At 42.2% G+C, this 23978-nt stretch overlaps 1 protein-coding gene across 1 annotated transcript in view; it reads left to right on the top strand.

Annotated features, from left to right (window-relative positions):
• ACSS3 (acyl-CoA synthetase short chain family member 3) overlaps window positions 1-23978 on the top strand; it is a 951593-nt gene that overhangs the window by 520211 nt on the left and 407404 nt on the right. Inside the window, exon 8 of the mRNA XM_069228767.1 lies at window positions 12712-12863. Coding sequence (XP_069084868.1) covers window positions 12712-12863 — 152 coding nt within the window. The remainder of the gene's footprint in view (window positions 1-12711; window positions 12864-23978) is intronic.

Below are 23978 nucleotides of genomic sequence, written 5' to 3'. Positions count from 1 at the left end.
TTTCCCACTTGTCTAAACATCTCCAAACCTGTGCACTCTGCAGTATCTCTTTAAGGTGTGTTTTCATCCCTGCGGATCTCATGTGTTCAAAATCTTTTGTCTCGAAGTCTAACCTGTAACTTCTGCTCAGGTGTTTGGTCTTACCTATATCGATCTTGTTTCTGTCTGCAATTTCTTGTAACTTCTTATGTATGTTGCTCACTTCTCTTGTAATCCTAGGGCACATGTATCTTAGTTCTTCCTCTGTGTAGGATTCTAATCTGTTTAAACCCATTGTTCCTTCTACCAGTTCATCTGCCTCCATCCCCAACCTTATTTTATTCAGGTATTCTTCTCCCTTCCCGCTTGATGTACTCTGTGGGGAGTTCAGGCTGTTGAACCATTGTGTCAACTGTTGCGCGTTCAGTCCCATCAATGTAGCAGTTACATCAACTGCCATCGACGGTTTCTGTAATGCTTCAGTCTGTGAGGTTAACGGTACTAATAGTGGTGGATATGACCTTACCACGGTTGACGGAGCACAAATTGGAATTGGACTAAATTCCTACAAGGACCCAGATCCATTTGGCAGTGCCGCTATCGGAGTTGTCTCTGGAGTGGTTTCTATGCATCTTCTCCCTGTCCCATTCTGTATCATTAACCCTTGGTCGCTGGTGCTTGAATTTGCCTGTATGTACAGTGGTACTGGTGGACCTACAGTGATAGGTAGAGATATTGCATCTGGATTCTGTCTGTTCCCCGAATTCTGTGGCATGTTAATCCCCACATTGTGGTTCATCATTGCTGGCATACCTAACTGGCTTTCTACCACTCGCACTTCTGGTGTCTGCTTTTGAGGCATCGAGAACTGTGTTGATTCAGCTTGAATCAATGTCGGTCTCTGATAGTTTTGTCCTCCCTGCGCCATTGAATCGGAAGTCATTCCCACATTATGCTCATCGCAATAGTGCCTTTGAACCTGTGGTTGATAGTTATCAGCAGGTTTCAATGTTGGCACATCTGGGTACATTCTCTGAATCCGTGGTATTCGTGGTGAGAAAGGCATGTCAGAGCTGCTCGGTCTCTGAGATACCCTCAAATTTGGTGTTACATTACCCTGTATTGGCTCTGGAGGGGCAGTACTAATGCTCGAGCCTTTTTCGCTTTCCACATATGGTGGTGGGCGATCATTCAGCAATTGTATAATGAACTCCTCATCATCTGACTCGTCTCCCCTTTTCGAGTTCCTATTGCTCTCTCCCTCCCTGGACTGACTCCTGTTTGTCTTACAGGTGGCTTTCCTTCCTTCCGTCTCCACTTCCTCGGTAATCGCTGGGAACAATTTAATTCCCTGTAATACGTCTGATCTCCAAACCTTTTGTGTACTGTCCCATCTAGCATCCGCTAGTGTATTTTCTACTTTTCTTATTCTTGTCTCAAATTTCTTTTGTTGTTGGTTTCTAGCTATTAGCTCCCAAATTGCTAATGCCTCAAACTGTGCCGGCCTTGGAGGTACTTTCATGTCGTATAGCGCAAATCTCAGGTTTTCTAAAACCCTTAGGTTAAACGACCCATGGATAGGGAACGCTACACTTCCATGTTTTTCTGTTAATTTGCACCATTGTTTTAGCCAAAGACATGGCGCTACACCCTTCTCTTCAATGACGATGTAAGCTGGTGTACCCTCAGGCGGTGTTTCTTCTCCTACATTCGCTGTAATATAAACATCTCCCCTCATGGCACTCTTAAATGCTTTGAAAAATTTCATCTTTCCGTCTTTTGTTTTTCTAAAATATGTAATCAATAAGTGACTTTAATTCCCGGAATACTCTTCGCTTGCCTTTCCCCTTCCAATTGCGCTTCACGGACTGCGTCCAATCCGTGCGCGACCCTTCTCACCAACCGACCTATCCCAGCGCGGCTCCTAGTGACGTCACACTCACACACTGCGGCTGACAAAGTCCCGCGGCTTGTCCTCTTTTCATTCGGCTTCACTCATAAACTAATTTCTGCAATATAACGCGAGCACTTAACCAAAAGAATAAAACAGATCTGTCGGTTTACTACAGGAAAGGTAATACAATCGCTTCAGAAACCTTAGGGATTTTTCACTAGCCTCAGCAGTTATTCCATATTTCTCGGTTTCCCACTTTCGCAAGCAAAATTTGACCCGCAAACTTTACTCTCAACTGATCAATGCACTATTCTAGTGCACTTTAGAATTCGTCAAATCTCAAAGTCGAAGTTTACTTTCACTCTGCAACATTCATACCAACTTGTTGACCACGCCCGATCAACCTATTAAACCGACCAGATCACAACATCAAACAAGTGTCACATACACTTTTCAACATACTCCGGAGTCTCTTGACCTCGCAGGGCCTGTCTCAACATCAACAACCACGTGGACAATTTTTTCTGCTCAAAGCGCTACACACACGTGAAGTTCGACGACTTCCCTACTCTCACACCTTTGGAGGAACACTCCTCTAATTTTGTTTAACCCCTTAAATCCTCACAAACTTCTCAATTAATCTGCGGCGATAAGCTGTGCAAGCGCGAAACCCTAACTTCACTCATACCGTCACTAGAAATGCTGAGACCATTCTCATACCTCCATGTTCCTCATTCGCAAGCTCCGAGATCCCGGGAAAGTCATCGGGGACTTAGGGCATCATCATCTCTCCAACTTGTTTTAACAAAGAAAATTCTAACCTGACTCTGTCTATTGTTCGGATGAGGTCCCAAAGGGCTAAACCATCAATCTCTGCTACCATCTACTGATAACGCGTCCAGCCCTTATAAATTACCTGTACCTGGACACGTTGGAGGTCGGTGAATCTTTTAACCGAGTCGGGCTCTCCTCATCCTCAATAGTCGAGTCATTCAAATCGATAGTCAATAACTGTCGTAATCGTTAATCAGTACTCAATTAATAAATCACTACAACACATCAGAAATCAATAACAGTTGGTATTTCGGCGCACCATGACCTTTCAGTCATGAATAACCACACCAGTTTATTAAAAGTTAGTGAATTTTATTTCCCTATATTAACAAAGCTAGCACGATATATATATGTCTCAAAACCAATTGATATATGTATATGAACATTACTAGCTGTCCATAACGGCGGAAGAAACGCAATCTACGCAAAATCTGAATAATGATACACTCTGTTATAGCAATGCAAATCACCAATGTGACTAACTGTATTTGACTAATTGCATACATTCGGTCAGCATAACAAGATTTCAATTCTTCATGGTACATTGAATGAATACCTCGACTAACCTCTAATTAGCATTGGCATGTGGGACTTCATGCAAAACGAATTTAGTCAACACAAATTTGGAAAACTTCTAGCTAGGATCCTATCAAAATAGCAGTTGGTACCTAAAAGGAAAAACACAATGCATAATACATTTATCCTTTCATATTTACCAAATACAATCAGCATTCAAGAAAAGTCTTCGTCCTTCAGGTACCAGTTGATCAGCATGGGACAAATTTCAATGGGGCAAAGTTAAGGGCAAGTTTCCTTGCAGCGGCAAGGAGAATGGGGCAAAGTTACTGCATGGGCAAGATGGGGGCAAATCAAAGTTAAAGTCTCTAGGGTGAAAATTCTCAAAGTCTCTTTCTCTCAGATAGAGAAAAAGGGCATCAGGGTGTCGTCCAAAATGGAGTCTGGCATCAGGCTTCAAACTGGCATCGAGAAAAATGGCTGACTTCTCTTTGTCCGGTGGGTTTAAGTAAGAAACATTTCAAATTCTGTAGGGTCTTCCATTGGAGGGTTCATAGGTTGGCTTCAAATTGTCCAATCAAAAATTGTCTTTTACTAGCGCCCATTTATGCATACACTGTCCTTGGAGCCTTGGAACACAAATTGTATCATGGTTTGCCAATTATTTTACTATCTGTACCTTCATTGTCCGCACCTGCAGAGACTGACCTTGTATCAAAGGGGATGTAACCGGCCTAGCACGAAACCTTGGAGATAAGTGTACCAGCCAGTTTCTACTGGAAAAATACAACTTCAAGCAAGAATATATGTTTCATTAGTTCAGGAAAAAAAATCACGCAGTTAGAATTTGAAACCAAGCAACTAGGCCAAAGCCTGTACTAAATTTAAGCTAAGCAAAAACAGTTTTCAAACAAGAAATCATGGCATACATTTGCGATTATGACGGATTAGTACATTTTTAATACTTCATGATTAATAAAGCTCGTTTATAATGATGGCGAACTACCCCGAGGGCACAATTTCCCTCGTACATTATTTCTTTTACTTAAAATCACACTTCAATATATATGTCGGTTACACGGTGTACATGAATATATGTCGAACCTTCTTTTCTGCGTCATCAGTATTTACTGTTCATACATTTCTTACGAAATAATGTTACAGAAAGAAGTGTATGTTTTGCACATAAGAACTAAGTCATTGGCTCCTTTCTCTATCTCTGTCGCTCTTCTAGGCGCTTTTTCGTCCCCTCGTTCCCCTTTTGTCAAACCTTCCCTAGATTTCTATTCCTCCTGTTTTTATCCTATTTGTACCGTTCACGTGCTTGCTCTGGGCCAAAGTGCTGCCTCCCAAACGAGTACCAGTGCCCATCCCCTGCAACAACGATCACAAATTAAGCACTGGAAATTAGATGTTATTTACCAGTAGACAGCAAACTTGTCTGAAGTTGTGATCAGTATGAAGTAGTCTATGGGGTTATAGCACAGAACCTTTCAATTGGTTGAAAAAGAGAAATGAAAGGTGTTTTTTGTTTTGATTGGGTATGAGCAGTGCTTAATTTGTGCTTGTTGTGTCCGGTGCTGAGCACCGGCACTTATTTTTGAGGGCCGGGCTTATTCTTCTCCCTCAAGCATTTGCTGCGAGCAAAAGAAACATGTGGGAAAGATGGATGAAGGGAAAAACGAAAAACCGTCACAAAGGGAGAACGTAGAAAGCTGCAAGAGTGAGCTGAAGGGGCAGGGAGTGGCTTTATATGGATTGAAGAGGCCCGAGATGGCTTCAAGATTAAGCTGCCTGAGTATTCCATGTTCACACATTTAATTGCAGCAGCCGCGTGTTTAAGAGGAGGGCTTTGAGCACCGGCACCTTTTAATTTACAAATTAAGCACTGGGTATGAGGATAGAGAGATTTATCTAGTGGGTATGGAGTGTTCTGTAAGTGGTATTGACAGCTATCGGCACTGAAATTATTCTAGCACTGTTTCTCACTTATACTAGGCAAGCCATTTTAAAACAGTTATCCGTTTTTGCACAAAACATACGTACTCAGAAATGAATGCCTGCTTAAGTGTTTTTGTTCTTCGTTTGTGTGAAAGAGCACTATGTAAGTTTATTATGGTTTATAGACTAATGTTTAATTTATAGCAATAACCATATTCAGGAAAACTGATTAAAGCAGAGCTCACACTTAAACTTCTTAAGTCTGCCAACTTGTTAGAATTTATTGTATTCAATAAGAATATTTCAACCAGTATATTTTAAATAAATATGTATTTTTAGTCTGTTGACGTTCAGGAAAATTGCTGGAGAAATGCTATGTTTAAAACATGACACCCCAAAGTAGTGACATTTAGTCTGACCGCTGAAATCGGTTACTCACTTCATCAATAGAGGTAAGAAGACTTTCTAGAAGCAATAATGTCCTTTATAAATATAGGTAAGAAAACCAATATGCCTGTACTGCTTATTGCGAAGTCTAAGCGTTCCACAACGCTCACGGTATCATTTATTAGCCGAACAGGATGCTGCCGGCCACGTGTTTAGTACGGCAAACCAACAGGCCCAAACCGCTTTTCCTCGGAGAGCGATAACAGATGTCCTGTGATCAAAGTAATTGAATTCAGCAATCTGAAATTTCTTATTCCAAACGAATACGTGCAAGAACGCCAGGGAATCCACACATCTTAAGGAGGCCACATCAATTAAAATCATCCCTTCTGACATCAGTCAGTGTTAAGCCGGTTGTGCCAAGAGCGTGCTGGGGTCAGTGGTCGACAAACGCTTCCCCAGTGGCAGCAAACAGGCTCCGGATCATCTCACGCATGACCAGCCCGTCGGTGCACAGGCTGTAGGAAAGGTTCCGCCGAGGCTGGTACTAATGTGATCGAACAATAGAACAAATATTCCGACTGAGATACATTGTAAAGAATGCATACCGTGCTTTTAAGTGAGATAAAAAGGGGTGGCCTGGTGGCTAAAGTTTCATTTTTGGGAAGTCGTGACCCTAGATATGCAACTAATATAGGCGTGGCCTTTGTGTCTAAGAGCTTTCCTAGCGTTCATAGATTTCTAAATAAGTGCTTCATTTAAGAGGTTATCACTGTGATGGTAGTGGCTGGAGTTAGGTCTTCAACAACTCATACCCACCCCTGACCCTCTGACCATAATAGAGTGATCTTTCCCCCTCACCTCTGTCTTCCTACTCCCCTGTACTCTAATCTGCTCCTTACGTCTACTTCAACACCCCTGCTCCTCTGTCACTCTTCCTGTCCTCCTCTCTCATCGGTCTTGCACGTCGGAATCCCAAGTCCACAGTGTGCTTGCGCCTACTGCCACCTTCAGCTTTCTACCATATTCCGTCTCATTGTGATTTATGTTCCTCCTTTTATGCCACCCCTCATCGTTTTACTCTCATCTCTATTATATCTATTTCAATGACCAGTCCCATTCTCGTTCAAATTTCCTCTACGTCTCGGTCTGTCACCCCTGTCTCTGAAAGTTGCCTTTTCACCTCCATTTCTCTTATTCACATATATCTGAGTCGACCACTCTTACACTCACAGCTGTCACTCCTAGTTCTGCTCTCATCTCAGTAACTACTTCTTCGACCAACCTCCGACTTTACCGCCTCTCGTTTTCCTACCTTTGTGCTGGGCTCTGTTCTCATTAGAACCAATTTCTCTCTCAGCTGCTTCAAAGTTTCATATTCTTTTACAGCTACCCGTACCAGCCTCCCTTCCCCCACCATGGTGAAATCATGTGGATGGACACTGAAGTTTCATGGATATAGTGTAAAACTTTTCAATAATGTATGCAATATATTGATACACAGAGGAAGGAAGTGAATTTGAGGTATTTTGTGATCAGCTGTGCAATAATGGTGTCTAAGTGTGGTAGGAAGTTCAGAATATCCGGCCCATGCACTTGAGTAGATTTTCCATTTCTTTTATTCACATAAGGCAGGCAAAAAGCAGGTGAGAACTCACTAAAGGTGATATCCTGTTGGTTTTGGTAGAACAATCTCTTGTATTGTAGAAGACAATCAACATTTTTCTATAATTGTCCTGTGATTTGTGACTATGACTATGCTTTTGAGGTGCACTGTTATCAAGGTATGTATGAGCTGCCCATGAGATTCTGAGTGAGCCATTGGTCATCTTTATCGTTGGGATGCAAAGGCAGGCGGTTGGAGTTCTATATCTTGATATTTCACATTGGCTGTGGTCGGCTCCTGGGGTTTAGTGAACTGATGGTCTTGAGTACTAGAGCATCCTTGCCTGTGCGAGCTTGAACAGTGTTTCTCAGCACAAAGTTTCAGGCTGTCATGATTTAGAGGCAGACTGCTTATGCATAGTGTGTCCATTTGCTTGTTGAAACAACCAACAAGGCCCTCACATTTATACGGAGTTACTTAGGGTGATGATGGCTGGGCAGCAGCAAGATCACGGTAGGCCATGAAAAGCTGTAAGTGAAATGTGCCCACTTATTCAATATTACTTTAGCAGCAGACTATTTTTGATCTGTACAAATCATATGAGTATTGGTAGCTGTTAGAAATGGGGTCTTTGGCAGTCAGGTTAATGACGGTCCAAACAAGGACCCTCACTCTAGTTAGGGTAAAGGCGAATCACACTCAGTTAACCCCCGCTCACCCCCGTGGTAGCTTGGCACGAGCGGGCAGGCTTAACTTCATAGATAATGTATTAAGTATTTGTACAAACACACACAGTAATATAGTGAACCACTACAAAATGACACAACACAGATTTAGAAAAATAGGTATTATTTTATCTAAATCAACAAGACCAAATACGATAAAAATTCACAATACACACTTAAAAATATGAATTTAGCACTCACAAGTGCAAAAATAGTTCATAGAGGCACAAATACTGCAAGTTTTTATTAAGTGGCATCGTGACAGAGTCTATCCCTACAATGTTGAGCCTATGGCGCAGTTTACAGAATCGTTTGCCCCCCAGGTACAGTACCTTAGCCAACAAGTAGAAAACAGGTCGGTGCATGGAGTTGGGGAGAGCGATGTTGCTGGATCTGAGGCGGCGTCAGTTACGGTGCTACGGGGCAGAAGGGCAGAGGCATCGCACAGCGGCACCGTGTCCTTACTGCAGAGTGGTGGAGGTGAAGCAGAGTCGGTTGTGAAGTTGGTCTCTCAGTTCTGGCAGGCATGAAGTCAGTCGAAGTCACAATGCTGCTGGGCGAATTCACAGGGTTGCGATGACGTCACAGGGGCCGCAGCTGCTGCAATGGTGTCGGATGTCACAGATGTCGGACTTATGACACTCTGAAGTCAGCGAAGTCTGTCGGGATCAACAGATGCAGCATCGCGAAGCCTACAGGGTCGTTGAGTATGTCGCACTTCTGCAAGGTCCATGGCCTCGGGGCAGGTGGCGTCGCAGTTCCAGGCAGCAGCGTCCTTTGGAAGTCGCACAGAGTCGTCCTGCGTGGTTAGACAGGTTTTTCTCCAGAAATTCACTTCCAAGGGCCCAGGAACTGGAATGGCACCCACTGGCAAGCTAGAGACCACAGCAGGCAGATTCAGAACTGGGTGGTGAAGCCTTTGCTGTCACTGAGGCTTCAAAACAGGAGACAAGCTCTACTCCAAGCCCTTGGAAATGCCTCTCAAGTAGGAATGCAGAACAAAGTCCAGTCTCTGTCCCCTTACACAGGCAGAAGCATCAACTGCAGGATAGCTGAACACAGCACAGTCACAGGGTAGGGTAGCACTTGTCAAGGCAGAGGTTCCTCTTGAATCCTTGAAGTAATCTGAAATTGCAGGGATTTTGGGTCAAGTACTTATACCTCTTTCTGCCTTTGAAATTGATAAACTTCAAAGAAAAGTCTCTCTTGTTTGCACGATCCTGCCTTGCCCAGGACAGGCCCTAGACACATACCAGGGCGTTGGAGATTGCATTGTGTGAGGGCAGGCACAGCCCTTTCAGGTGTGAGTGACCACTTCTCCATCCACTCTAGCACAGATGGCTCATCTGGATATGCAGGCTACACCCCAGCTCCCTTTGTGTTATGGTCTTGAGGAGAGGTGCGAACAGCCCAACTGTCAAACTGACCCAGACAGGGAATCCACAAACAAGCAGAGTCACAGAATGGTTTAAGCAAGAAAATGCCTACTTTCTGAAAGGGCATTTTCAAACTCACAATACAAAAATCAACTTCACTAAAAGATGTATTTTTACATTGCGAGCCCAGAGACCGCAAACTCACATTTCTACCTGCTCTCAAAGAGAATTTGCACTTTAATAATATTTAAAGTGGGCACACTTGCCAAGTCGAATTGGCAGTTTAAAACTGCACACACAGACACTGCAATTGCAGGTCTCAGCCATGTTTGCAGGGCTACTTATGTGGGTGGCAGAACCAGTGCTGCAGACCCACTGGTAGCATTTGATTTACAGGCCCTGGGCACCTCTAATGAACCATACTAAGGACTTATTAGTAAATCATATATGCTAATGATGGAAAGACAATTACACATACATTTTACATAGGAGCATTTGCATTTTAGCACTGGATAGTAGTGGTAAAGTGCCTAGAGTATCAAAAACAGCAAAAACAGAGTCCGGCACACATCAACAACCTGGAAACAGAGGCAAAAAGTCAGGGGAGACCACGCAAACGACGCCAAGTCTAACAGTAGCTGTGATAAACAGTAAGGCACATGTGATGCTGTTTAAGGTAATGTTTAACTGATCTAGTGTCCAGGGCTCATCTGACATTCAGCAAAGTGGATCTCTTCAGGATACCAATTGTTGCACATTGAATTCACCAGTTTTGCCATGTTTTAGTAAAAGCAACTATCTGATCAGTGTTTAATTTGAGCTGATGGTTTTTGGTGCTCGACGCCAGCACTTAGTTCTCCACACCTCACTAATGATAGGGCGCCTCATGAACCATAGCAGTGCTATCTGACAACATTGTTATCTAAGTCAGTATACATTAAAAATGAATAATAGCTGCAACCAGGCCATTATTTCAGCTTTGAGTGGCCTGAGATAGTCTGAAGTGTCACACTTGTAGCTGGGAAATGGTTAGTATTCGTGTACGTGCAGTCATTGGCAGCACTGGCAGGGGCAATGGGTGGTGCATCCTGCAGAGGCCTCCTGAAAAGGGCTCTGACACTTAGTATTTTAAAAAATTAAGCACTGTACCCGACGAGTGAAGGATCTGCTCTTTCCATTAAAATTAGCGGTGTCTAAGAGGGGCTGTTATGCTGGGGAGAGAGTTGCTGTTGGAGACTTCTATGAAAGTAGTGTCAGTAACATTCTAGTTCAGGGTTTTGGACATGAAAGCATAGCTCTTTCAAACTGTGGGAGCAGTTTTGAATCAGATGTATTCAGAATGAGGAAGTATCTGAAAGAATGGACAGACGAGGGTAGGAAAACAGTTGAGTTGTTAGCAGCTTCCTTCATAAGCTGTTGAACATATGAGTGGCTATAACGTTGTTCATATCATCAATCACTCCTGTCAAACTTAGGCCGAAAACGTAAATTAGCATAGAGTCCCCCGACACTCTGGATGTACTTACTAATCAAATGTCTCACCAGAGAAGGAAGGGGAAAACTGTGAAGGGGGAGAGGAAACAGATGCACTGGTGGTTGCTGTGTGGTGTCATTAAAAGTCATGGTGGAATATCTGCTTGCAGATAGCCCAATTACTCGCTCTTAGATCGTGTCAAGAGTAAGCTAAATGAGTGTAAGAAAGATATAGAGATCAGTAAACAGATAAACATTACAGGTTTCATTCCATATACAACCTCAGCCCCTGTAAATCCAACAAGCTTACCCGAGTCCTGGTGGAAGTTGCGCTATTGGGAGCAGATATCAACCTAAATACTGGCTTTACTCCCTAAGATGTTCAGGCATCGGGGACAAAAGATCACTAGCGGATGGTCTAGCTCCAAACATAGGTTAACACACTTAAACTGGGAAAGTCACAGAAGATGGAAGGGAAATGAATACACGAGGGAAGTAGGAAGGGGAAAAGCAAAAGGTGAGTGGCGTAGTATTGATTGAATGAAATGTATGAAGCTGAGAGCCAGTGCAATTAGGAGTCTTTGCCAGCCATGAAGCCTTGTAGGGCTGTTAACTGTGTTTGCACCTCTATCGACCTGTATTAAAATTCTTAACTCCTAACAACTCTGGGCATATACATTGGAGTGGGTATCCACGCAAATGTGTAGATCTTCCAGGAGCAGGATGTGGAATGTTATGTTTTTTACAGGAATCCGACCTCAGATGTTATTTGTTAACTTAAAAGACCAGTCTGAAAATGACCTGTAGCTAAAATATTCACATAAAACACTTTATGGCAACTTTATAATTATGTTATGTTTTTTATTTGTTCTACAATATGTAAGGTGCGTTTGTTCATCACTGTAGAAAAATTGATATGTTGTACTCGATTTTCATCTTCAGACATAAATGACCTACTGCTAAAAATGTGTGAACATGAGGGATACATTCATGCACACTGGAGTAATTGTGGCAAATGTTATGTTTACTTTATGATAAAAAAAAAAAAAAAAACGAATGAATTCACAAGGAATGCATTTGCTCTTATCAGAATAAGGATCAGATGTTCTATTTACTGGTCACAAATTACTGGTATTTTTACGACCAATAACCAATTTGCATAACCGACCTATGTACTAATTGGTTGGTTCTTAAAATACTGTATCATAGTGGGTCAGAATCAGGCCTACCTAGTTTAGAGGCAGGTCACAAATTGCGACTCACCATGATGGAGGCCATTACAGGGATGGTGGCCTGCTCAGTCCAGCAGACCATCATGTCAGTGATTGCCCTTCAATAGAGTAAACCTTTTATAATGCAGACTGTTTTATTTAAATGAAATGGAATTGTGTTTAAAAATAAAAATGCACTTATTTTTTGTTTATTTAAAAGTTGACAAAGGTCCCATCAACCACTGCTTATACGATTTAGCACACCTTTTTTCAATGCACAAAGGGGGAGGGCTCCTAAAGACACCCCTCCTCTTTTCCAAATTCATTATCACCTCCCTTTTCGTGTCAGTAAAATATCCATGTCTTGAAACCAGATTTCAGGCACAAGACATTCATAGGTTAGGTATAGAATCGGTATTTAGGAGGGACTTTTACAACATGCCCCTTCCAGATAACAAATCAGTATCTATTTGCAAATCCAGTTCAGGAGACTGCAAATTTCCTGAGACACATTAAAAGGGATCAGTAGATAAGACAAAAGCAATTTAGTGTTTGTAAACGCCGAAATGGAGCGTTTGCGACTGTTAAAATGTTCAGTGCATCTGGCCCAAAATGTTTTTAGTGTTCATTGATGAGTTTGCAATACAAAGATAATACATATTTTACAACTATAATTGCTTTTGAAAATTATTTCTCCAGTGATGTGTTCAAATATTACAGTTTTTGAAACATATATGTTTGTTTCATTTTTGCACTCGTGTCTTTGCAGGGGAAGCCTGTGGGAACGCCAGATGCTGGAGCCTATTTCCGTGTGTTAGCAGAGCATGGAGTATCCGCTATGTTTACTGCACCAACAGCAATTCGAGCAATTCGTCAGCAAGACCCAGAGGCAGACTTGGGGAAACGGTACAGTTTGACAAGGTAAACCTGGGCTGGGATGACGGAAATAAGACCTAACTGTGGTGTTGCTCCTTGGCAACCATAAAAGGTATGAGGTATCAACAGAATGTAAGCGAGAGGAGAATGTGATGAAAGGGGTGAAAAAGTTCTAACGGAGACAGGGAATGAAAGGTAGAGAGATTGGATGCTTTTCATCGCTGTATGGTATAATGCAGAGTTGACAATAAAAGAACATATTTACTACTGGTCAAGTACCTTTATTACACTAACTTTGCTCTGTCACCAGACTGTAGATAAAAAATGCCAGTGTACAAGAGGAGTGCATTATTTTGATGTTTCAATCAATCATTCAATCAGACACAGAGATCCTACCCCATTATCTATGAAACTAGGCTGCATCAAAAAGCCAGGCTTTCGTTTTCTTTTGAAACTAGCCACTGACTCAGACCAATGCAGGTTAGATGGCAGACCATTCCAAAGCTTGGCCGTAAGAACTGTGAGAGAGCTTCCTCCCCAACTGGCCTTAGAGAATTTAGGAATCCACATCAAGTGGAGGTTATTAGACCTTAGTGCTCTCTCCTGGGTGTAAGGGATCAGTCTGTTCATTAAACAGAATGGACCAGTTCGAATGAGTGCTCTAAAGGCCAACATCAGAGCTTTACAGTTAATGTGCTGTGCCACAGGAAGCCAATGCAACTGCCTCAGATGGGGGTAAATATGTTGATGTCAAGGGACTATCCGCATCAGTCTGGCCGTTGCATTCTGAATTATCTGGAGTCTGCGTATCAAGCATGCAGGCAAGCCGAAATAGAGACTATTAGCATAGTCCAATCAAGAAGTTACCATAGAGTGGACTACCATTTTTCAAGTCTCTTCTGGGACCATGTGAATAAACTTTTTTATTGTTTTCAGTTTCAGGGAACAGACGAGGAAATCTGTCTGATTTGAGGAGAGAGGGAGAGGGCTGAGGCTAATATGATGCTAAGATTCCTGGCAGAAGGAGTAGGCTCTGGGGAGGATTCAGTTCTTCAGGCCACCAGAGGTTCTACGGCAAAGACCTGTCTTGACTGAAGACCCAAACTACTGCTTTGTTGGAATTAAATTTAAGAAAATTTGAGGCAATCCAAGCCGCAACTCATTTGAGGCACTCCTTAAAGTTATGTGAAGCTACCTGCGAGCCATCCTGAAAAAATTGCAGTTGCCCTGAATTCCCAGATGACTTACTCTGTTCAGAAGAATGGAATTGGACACCATGTCTAATGCTACTGATAGATCAAGAAGCAGCACCATAACAGATGTGCTATTATCAAGGTTCTTCCTGACAAAAGAGATGTCTCAGTACTGTAGCCTTCCTGGAAGGCAGAAGGCCATTTGCATCCACAAAGACAAACAATTGCTGGTTCACCATTTTCTCCAGAATTTTAGCAGCAACCTGGAGAAGTGAGATGGGTCTAAAATTCTACATTCGGCTTCTTAGAGAACTGGAAAAAGGTTCCAAGTAGAAGGAAGTTGAAGGAAAAACACCAGACTACAAGGAGGAGTTTCACATTTTATTAAGACAAGGTTTGAGATGCTAGGCCAGTAGATATGCAGAGGACATAAGTCATCTGGGAAACCTGGCTGAAAGCTCATTTAAAGAGTCCTCTTCTGAAATGGGGCAGTACTCAGAGAAGAATGTCTTTGGATTTGGCGATGGAATGGGGTCCTGTCCCCGTGAAAGGCAGCATGGGAGCCTTATCCCCATTAGATGCTGCCAAAAGGTGGCATGAGGATTCTGAACTTTCTCATCAAAGAGGACAGAAAGTTTCTCACAAAGTTTGGCAGGAGGTATCATAGCAGTTTTTACTGCCTCAGGAGAAATGAAAGACTTCACAATTTTGGACACTTCCTTAAGAATTAGAGGCCGCCTCAATCTGAAGCGCAAAATACTTTATCATCATATTGCATATTTTCTTGTGAAAGAAGCTTGGCATCAGAATCATACTGTATTCTCTAATTACATTCCAATTTTTTGCAAAGGCTTTTCTCAGCCGTTATGGCAGGGGAAAAGCAAAGAGGTGAATGCTAAGATCTTTTAGCCATGTGAATTTTTAAGGGGCTAAAAGGTCTAAGGAGCTGGTGACCCAGTGATTGAACAAAGTGACAGCTGAGTCAGCTGTCCCTGAAAGATTCGGAAATGAGGTGCTGAGGGATTGAGCAAAGGATTCATCCAAGATGTTCAGCCATTTACTTTTCAACTCTTGTGGGGGGCATCCTATTCAGAAGACAAGATCCATGAAATGTTAAAGGAATGCCAAAAAAAACAGATGCTCCGGGGTGCTAACCTGCATACTCGCAATATTAGAAAAAATTAAACCCAGCATATGTCCTGCCCTATGAGTAGGGGGCTGGAAATGGTAGGTAAGAATCATACCAGCCTGAGTCTGATTTAGTTAGATGGCTTCAGTGTAATTAGGTTCATCTGCTTGGACATTAAAATGCCCCAAATGGTAAAGCAATGTGGCATAACAGCTACTGCGGAAGCCTGGAGGTCTATATAGCAGGAAGCCAGAAAAAAGAGAAGAATGGGGCCAATTTAATGCTGAAAATAAGACCCTCTAGATTTCCACATTGGCCTAAAGGTGAGGAAAATGCTTCAAGCATATCCTTAAAAATAATCTCCACCTCATCACCCACCTTGTCCCCGCACCGATTGACGGACAAAAACTGTAACCTTGCAGAATCACCGCAACCAGGTCAGAGTTGTAACTTTCCTTCAACCATTTTTCATTTAGGAATACCAAATACCAAGTGATGTCAGCCAAAAGGAGCAAGATTTTGAACATATGTTTAAGGAGCATCCTACAGTTTATGAAACATGCCTTAAAATCCGCTGGAGATTGTGATTCCCCAATAACCCTGCTCAGAGGCTGTGAGATAGTTAGATCCTCAAGGGTATTTTGTTCTGTCTCAGCAGATCCATCAATATTTAAGCTTATGCTGCAAACCTCACAATCCGTATCAAGCTATGCTTAAACACATTTGTGCCAAAGATTCCAAAGAAATGTAACTGCTACAAAGCTCTAAATCACAAATTGATTTCTCGTTGCACTCAATTTGATATAAAAACATTTTTAAACGTTGGTGCTCTAATTGGTGATGTAGAATAATTAATTGCACCATGAATTTGAGATATTAAGAGTCCTCTGTCCCTTCGCTACTCCAATTCACCCTTCATGTGTACATCTACACTTCAAATTCCCTTCTCTTATAGAGTTCTGTTGCTTTGTACTTGGAGCAGCACTATATATACATTTTAGATAGAAACATGCATACTAGTAGAAACTAAGAGAAGAAATAAATGCCTGTGCCTCCTGACCTTGACACTAACACCTTGTAAGTTTAGGTCTTGGTTCTGTTGTAACCTGCAAAATTGTGACTTTTGTTAATAGATGTTACAAATAATTAACAATACTGTCTTTACTCTGATTCCTTCTTTTTGCTCCAGTCATTACTCTAAGAGAAGAGCCAAACACCATCACATTTAATATACTACTTATAATCCCACCGTATTGTCTATGTATCCATTAGGCTCTGACACTTCTTTAGTACAAAACCTTCCCACAAGAAATCTTGAAATAGCAAGGATATTTTCTCACTTGACCCAAAAGTTCCTTGCTGTAGGGAGGACATCTATGTCCTAATGACTGGAGCGTGGAAGGACTCTGAGTAATGAAATTACCATTAAGTAATTGTACCATTACCTCTTCATCCATTTCCTTGCTCCAGTTGTTGCTGTATGAGGATTACTAAAGCTCTGTGATTTTGGGTCTGAAACAAACCAAATGTGTTCTGTGCCACCTTGTAAAATTGTATTTGACCTAATACCTCCCATAGTTCAGACTACACTGCAACTGATAACTCTCTTGAACCAAAGTCTCAAGAATTTGTACCCTCCAAATGAATTCTTTATTGTTTTATAAAGGTGAACTGAATCGCCGTAGAGGCGATCCTGCAAATCTCAAATTAAGGCCCTGTTGACTTCCTCCCAGAAAGCAGACGTGTTTCTGGTTGATTTTCCTTGGATCCTCCCAGGGCAAGGTAAACCCACTGCCAAAAACTCTAATAGACAGAATAGATCCACCTTCTTAAAGTAGTTAATCAAAAGTTTCAGTCCCCCTCCGAGTGGACCAGAGTTAACAACAAATGCATCATACTTCCTAAAGAAATAAATCCTCTCCAAAGAGAAAAGAACAGCCAACCTAACATCTAAGGAATGCAGGACTTCAACTTCTGGAGTAGAAGGATTTGGACACAATTCAGTTGAAATCACCTCTTGTAGGTAACATTGAGTATGAACCTTAGGAACTAATGAAGGCCCCTGGTAGGTCCTTACTTGGGGAACATGACAGAGCCCCTAACTCCCCAAGTCTCCTTACTGAGGTAATAGCTACCAGAACAAAACACCTTCCAGTTCCTGCTAAAGTGGATTTGCTCTGCATAAATGCTCTGAGCGGGTGAGACCTCAATCTTTGGCCCAGCAGCAACATACTTTTGTCAGATTGACCGGGAAGATTTGTCCCTGTTCTCCGGAGGTCTCTGGAGCCAAAAAGTTTCTAAATCACAAGTTTTTTAGGTTGTTTGGAGGAGTACACCTTGCCTAGCCAAGGGTCACAGGACCCAGGGACAGCACTTGCTGGGCAAGACTCATTCCAGCAGGAGTTACCAGCGGGGTTGATGGCAGGTTCAGTTCGAACTGGTCAGCTGGTCTCTTTAGGCTTTAGCCAGGGAACAGGTAGCTTAATAAAAGTACCTTTTCCTTGAAAGTTATTGTTAGACGTGTCAGCTCTTGGCGTGGTTTTCCCTGTACTTTTTGCTTTTGACCTCCTGTTTTTGATCCTGTGCTGAATTTAGTTTTTGTTGCCTTTAAGACTCTGGACACTTGATCACTGCTGACCAGTGGTAAGTGCAGGTGCTCTCTGTCTAAATTGTATGTGTGATTGGCTTGCCATAATTGTCTTATTTGATTTACTAGTACGTCCCTAGCAAAGTTCACCAGAGGTACCCAGGCCCCCTAAATCAAATGCTACTAGTGGGCCTGCAGCACTGATTGTGCCACCTACATAAGTAGCACTGTAAACATGTCTCAGACCTGCCACAGCAGTGTCTGTGTGTGCAGTTTGGAACTGCCAGTTCGACCTGGCAAGTGTAGCCACTTGCCAGGCCCAAGCCTTCCCTTTTACTATATGTAAGTCACCCCTATGGTAGGTCCAAGGCAGCCCCATGGGTCCTACGGTAGGTCCAAGGCAGCCCCATGGGTTGGGTGCAGTGTATTTAAAAGGTAGGACATGTGCTGATGCTGCTAAATCCGTTTTTCACTATTGCAAGGCCTATTGCTCCCCTAGGTTAACATGGGGATTGTCTTGAAATATCTTTTAAGTGTAATTTCCCCTTGGAAGCAGATAGAGATTTGGAGATTGGGGTCTCTGAACTCACAATGTAAAAATACATATTTTGCTAAAATTGGTTTTGAGATTGTAAGTTTGAAAATCCCACTTTTAGAATGTGGGCATTTTCTTGCTTCACCATTTGTGCCTCTGCCTGGCTGCTTCATACACGTCTGGGTTAGACGGACAGTTGGGCTGTTTGTGAATTCACTCTAGACAGTCACACAAAGGGAGCTGAGGTGTGTCCTGCATATCCTGATGAGTCTTCCTGGGCTAAAGTGGAGGGAGGAGCTGACACTTGCACCTGAATAGGGCTGTGCCTGTCCTTACACAAAGAAGTCTCCAACCCCCTGGAATATGTCTGGAGCCAGGACATGGAGAGGCAGGATTTTGTGCACTACAAAGACTTTCTTTTGAGGTTTGCCTACTTCAAAGGCATACATGAGTATAAGTATTGGACTGCTGACCCCACCACTTTAGATCACTTCTGGACTGAGTACATTCTGCCAGGGAGAATGAGGACCTGACACTCTGCCTGTTGCTTTGCTGACCGGCTGCTGCTACTTCTTCCATGAGAGTCAAAAGACTGGACTTTGCTTTCTACATCCTTCTTTCCAAGGTTCTCCAAGGGCTTGAAATGAGTCTCAGGGACATCAAATACTTCATCTGCCAGCACCTGGGCTCTTGATGTGAGTCCTGACTTGCCAAGTGGTGCCAAATCCAGTCCCTGGGCTCTTGGAAATGAGTTCTGGTGAAATCAAGAAGAAACCAAGTACATCGACGCAACTTTGGAACCAGTGCCGCGGTCTGACCCTGCGCAGCCGCCTTCACTGGAGCCGTGGTCCCTGCTGAGTGCAACAACTGCGACAGATGCTGCAGGCCTGACGCCGCTGCAGTGCCTCCGAATTGCCGCCACAGCATGAGTTCTGGGTGCCATGTCCCTGACATCCAGGACATCTGTCTCTGACTCTGCCGCAGCACCTGTGCCCTGTGGTGTGAAACCTGCTTGATTAATCAACCCAACTGGATCATAAGGAACTGACGCCTCGCTGCTAACGCCGTATCACCTCCCCTGCAACAGTAAGGAACAGATGCCTCACCTCCCCAGTAGCAGTAAGGAACCAACGCCATGCCGTCTCCAGCAACACCACACCTCTCCGACTCCTTGCAGCATCTTTGTGTCATCGTTTTCAAAGGTACTGTACCTGGGAGTCTGTGCGACTCCATGAGCGGCCTGCTCTCCCTTGCGAGTGTCGTCAGATTGTTGGGAATGACTCCATCAAAGACGTCGTGATAGCTCCAGTTGGGGCTATTGTATTCCTAAGTACTATACTGAAGTTTAATCTTTGAAAATGTGTATCTTTTCTTGTGTATGTTGGATTTTTATTGTTTTGGTCTTGTTTTACTCAAATAAATATTGGCTGTGTTTCTGAACTGGCGTAGAGTATGTTTGTGGCATTTTCACTGTGTTACTGTATGTGTGTACAAATACTTTACACATTTGAGATAAGCCTGACTGCTTAAGCCAAGCTACCAAGGAGGTGAGCAGGGGTTATCTTAGGTGTGTTACTCCCTTACCCTGACTAGAGTGAGGTTCCCTACTTGGATATTGTGCAAACCAGAGACCCCATTTGTAACAGTTATTAAACATTTAATTACCACTACATTTGAATTGCAATAACTATTAAAATCTTTTGAATTGTATTTTTAGCTATTTTCTTACCAAAATTATTATTAAGTTTTGTTTTCCTATGTAACAGCCAACCTTGAAAACAGCGTTTGGGCTTTTTCACAGTTAGGTCATGTTTAACATTAAACTTTTATATGTCCTCATTTTGCTAACTGTGCACTGTTAGGCCTAATTAGGGATGACTTATTATTTAAAAGGAAGGTTTAAGCCTGTGAAAGGAGTTATTTTGACAGGTCAGATTTGTAGTTTAAAACTGCTAGGCTGCAGTGGCGGTCTTACAGTCGTGTTTGCACTGTCACTGTAATGGGTGGCATAATAGGCGCTGCAATCCACCAGTGATATTTAACTTACACTCCCTGGGTACATATTGTACTACATACTTGGGATTCATTTGTAAGTTGAATATGCCAATTAGGATATACCCAATTCCATGATGTTTTAGGGGGTCAGACCACATGCAATAGTGCCAGGGTAACAGAGTCCAAGTGGACATAGTAAAAAAAAAATCAACAGCGTCAGTTCACAAGAAATGGATGTGATCTCAAAAAAGCTTTCCCTTAGTGCAGGAGTAGGGATGAACATTGGCTTAGTGGCATAGATGCAAATTCTATCACATAACTGTCTTGATCGATATTTAGCACCCATGCCTCAGCTACACCTTCCTTCCCATGCTGATTAAAGTCGTGAATATGTCTACCTCCTAGTCCTCTTGACTCTGTGACGTTCCATTGTTGGAAACTGTGGAGGTTTTAGATTCACTGAATACTGGCCTGAAGAAGTGTTCCTGGATGCACAGCATCGTTGACAATCCTTCTTTGCCGTTTCCTGCTTGTCTGCTTCCTGCGCAGCAGCACTTGAGATACTTGTACAGGACTTTGCTTTGTACAGCTGTGCATGCTTCCTGTCTTTGAACATCATTGTAACTCTCAACATCCAATTGGTCAGTGAATAACTTTACTCCAGAGAATGGAATGTTTAACAGTTCTGCCATCTCAAAGTTCTTTTTCTTCCAATCTCTTATCCAGATATGACGTCTTTCCAAGGCCGTCCCACCTGGTATTACCTGTGAATGTCTCAGACCACTACATTCCAAGTTAGAAAGGAGCCTAACTCCTGTACACTGTTCCAGGAACACTGTCAGAATTATATTACTTATACATTCTTTACATTGTATAATGCGGTTTCATGTAAAAAAATGCGCCTTCTATCATTGTGCATTTTATATGTGTGTTGTCCTTTATACATGCTTCTAGTTGCTCATACTATGTACACTTTCAACTATTTTTCCTTCCAATGGTTCGTCCCCTATATTACCTGACTCTTTCATCTTTTGCCTGTTTCCCCCCTCAACCTCCCTGGTTATTTCAGGCATCCTGTTTAGTGTTGTACACTGTGTTCCAAGGCTTATACATATTGTCTGAGGTTTCTGTTATATGGTCACCAAAAAGAAACCCATTGATTCTCCATGTTGGGCTTCCAGCAACCCTATGGCCTTACTCCATCATCCTGTTCCATGAAAGATGTTAACAGTTTAATCATTACATCCACCATGGATGTTTTTCATACTACCCTCTGTTCCTCTGTAATTATGGCAGCCCCCTATGCTCAAGCCCAGTTCCCTAGGGCTTGCTTCCACCTACTGTGCGAAGGGCCATCTGATGATCGCCAGTGTAGTGCGAGACACCGCTAGGACTATGGCTAAGTCTATAAATAAATGACTCACTTTCTTCTCAGGTCTACATGGCTATAATCCCAGTAGACATGCTTTCACTTTTAGTATATTCTGCTTATTTAGAGTGTGTTCCATGTCCACCACAAACTTTGTCCAAAATAGCTCTATAATGAAACAGCTCCATACCATGAGTGTAAAGTCAGCGTCAAGTATGGATGGTCAGGGAAAATGCATAGTCTGCTTCATAACATATATTATATTATGCAGTCTTCATCCATTTATCAGCAGGTTCTAATGGTGTAGAATCATTTAGACTCACTGTGATTTTGCCAGCAAGCAATTGTCTACATGGATTCAAGTTTAACTGCATTCGACAATATAGAATCAGAATCCTCCAGCAAATGCACCCTCCTTATAATCCTTGGGACTGGGAGATAAACCAAATCTTTCCATTCTCTCGTGATTAACAAATTAACTTTTCCATGTAATGGCAAGGCAGGACCTACTTGTATCACATCTAAGAAGCAGTATAGAGGAGCAGTCATCTTATATAGCTGCTTAAGAAAAACCTAGACACTCTCTCAAATGCCACAAAATGTGGTCTAATTCGTCTCTTCTCACATATTTACCCTTCGACCTTCCAGGATGGTTTAGCTTCAGGGGAAGAAGATATAGATGAGGAAGAGGATACATCTTCTTTATGATGTGTATGATTTTGCATCCTTCTTTTTGCTTCCAATGTTTCATTCACTGCTTCCTGCATCATCTGTTGAATCTCCGCCTGCTTATATAACTTCTCGGGCTGCAGAGACCGACTGGAAAACACAAAGGGTCTCCTGCACCTCTTGCTTCCCCTCTCAAATTTCTCATCAGAAGAAATTTTATCTTGATCACCTTCTCTGCTCTTTTCCTCTCCATTTCATCAACACACTGAAGCAGAGCATACAATTAGAACATACATTCAGAACCTAAAGAGTCAAATGGCTGAAGTATCATTCACTATTGGCTATGGAACCAAGTCATCCACAGCAAAGATAACCATCAGCCAGTCAAGAAACAACATGTCATGAAATGGTTTTGAATATCCAGAGACTTCGGAGGATGAAAAGAAGAATGCATGCTGTAGCTCTCAGCCCAGAGTGCCTTCCTGCTGGCTCCAAGTACCTTCCAAGAGAAAAGTTATAGTAATGTTTTGCCCTAAAGTTCCATGCCACCTAACTCCTTAAACTGCTTTTGCCCAGTCCATACAGGCTAATCACCCATGTAGGTGTCCCCTCCATTACCAAGCCACACAGGGTAAGAGGAAGGTGACTCCTCCTTCTGTGATACCAACTTCACAATCCATGCACAGCATTAGATTTCCGAGAACTAAAATATAATTTAATAACTCCAAATTAGAATAAGAAGACCTCTAAGGATCTCTGGTGTCCTATGAACACTGGAGATGTCTGTCAGATAGACAGACAAAGCATGTTTTCTTGTGGTAAGGACAGATCTTATATACTAAGGTGTGTCTAAACTTAATGGATGTGTAGACTGTAAGGTAGGACTATATGGAGTCTCTAAGAGGAGATAGCCTCTCATCATATAATGACTGGAGTGAGAAAGTGGACGAAGAGAAAATGCTAATTATATCATTTACACAGAAATTTAATATTTTAAATGTAATTATGATAGTTAAAGGATGAAGAAACACTGCATGTGATTCACGGAAAAGCACCAATAACTATTCATCCATAATCCCATTATGGTGAAGCTGAAGCAGAGTGACAAGAAGGTGATAAAACATATAGGCAAGTGTGACTACATGAAACTGTTGGAATACATAGGCCTATCTAGATTTCTAATACACTTACTTAAAATATAGGCATTTGATGTTTCATTCAAGCAGCACAACCTGCAATTGTACATTAAGATATTGTAAACAATACTGGGCTATCCCTTGGAGTGCATACGAATTTCATTATAAAGGCAAAATCTTCCACAGTTCCTGAATATTGGCTCACCCATAGTTCTCAGAATAGAATTGACCACTTTTCATTCTCTCCAAGCACTCAAATATTTTTTGTTCACACACCAGCAATATTTCTTCATGCATTCATACTTTTTTGCAAATGCCCAGTGGGATGTGCCATTTCGTTGTGAGTTTCAGCTTTTTTCCCTACTACTTTGAAATTAAACACATGCTACTGATATATATATATTTTTTCCAAGTAAACAACTCAAAGGGGACATGACAATTCTGGTTTTAACCTGCAAACTCCCATGTGAAAAAGTCTGAAAAACTATATATAGTAAATGTAGTATTCATGAGAAGTTAGTGAAGTTTGTGAGAGAAAAAACATTGC

This window comes from Pleurodeles waltl, chromosome 4_1, assembly GCF_031143425.1.
Source record: "Pleurodeles waltl isolate 20211129_DDA chromosome 4_1, aPleWal1.hap1.20221129, whole genome shotgun sequence".
NCBI lineage: Eukaryota > Metazoa > Chordata > Amphibia > Caudata > Salamandridae > Pleurodeles > Pleurodeles waltl.
This window is presented reverse-complemented; position numbering and strand designations above follow the sequence as displayed.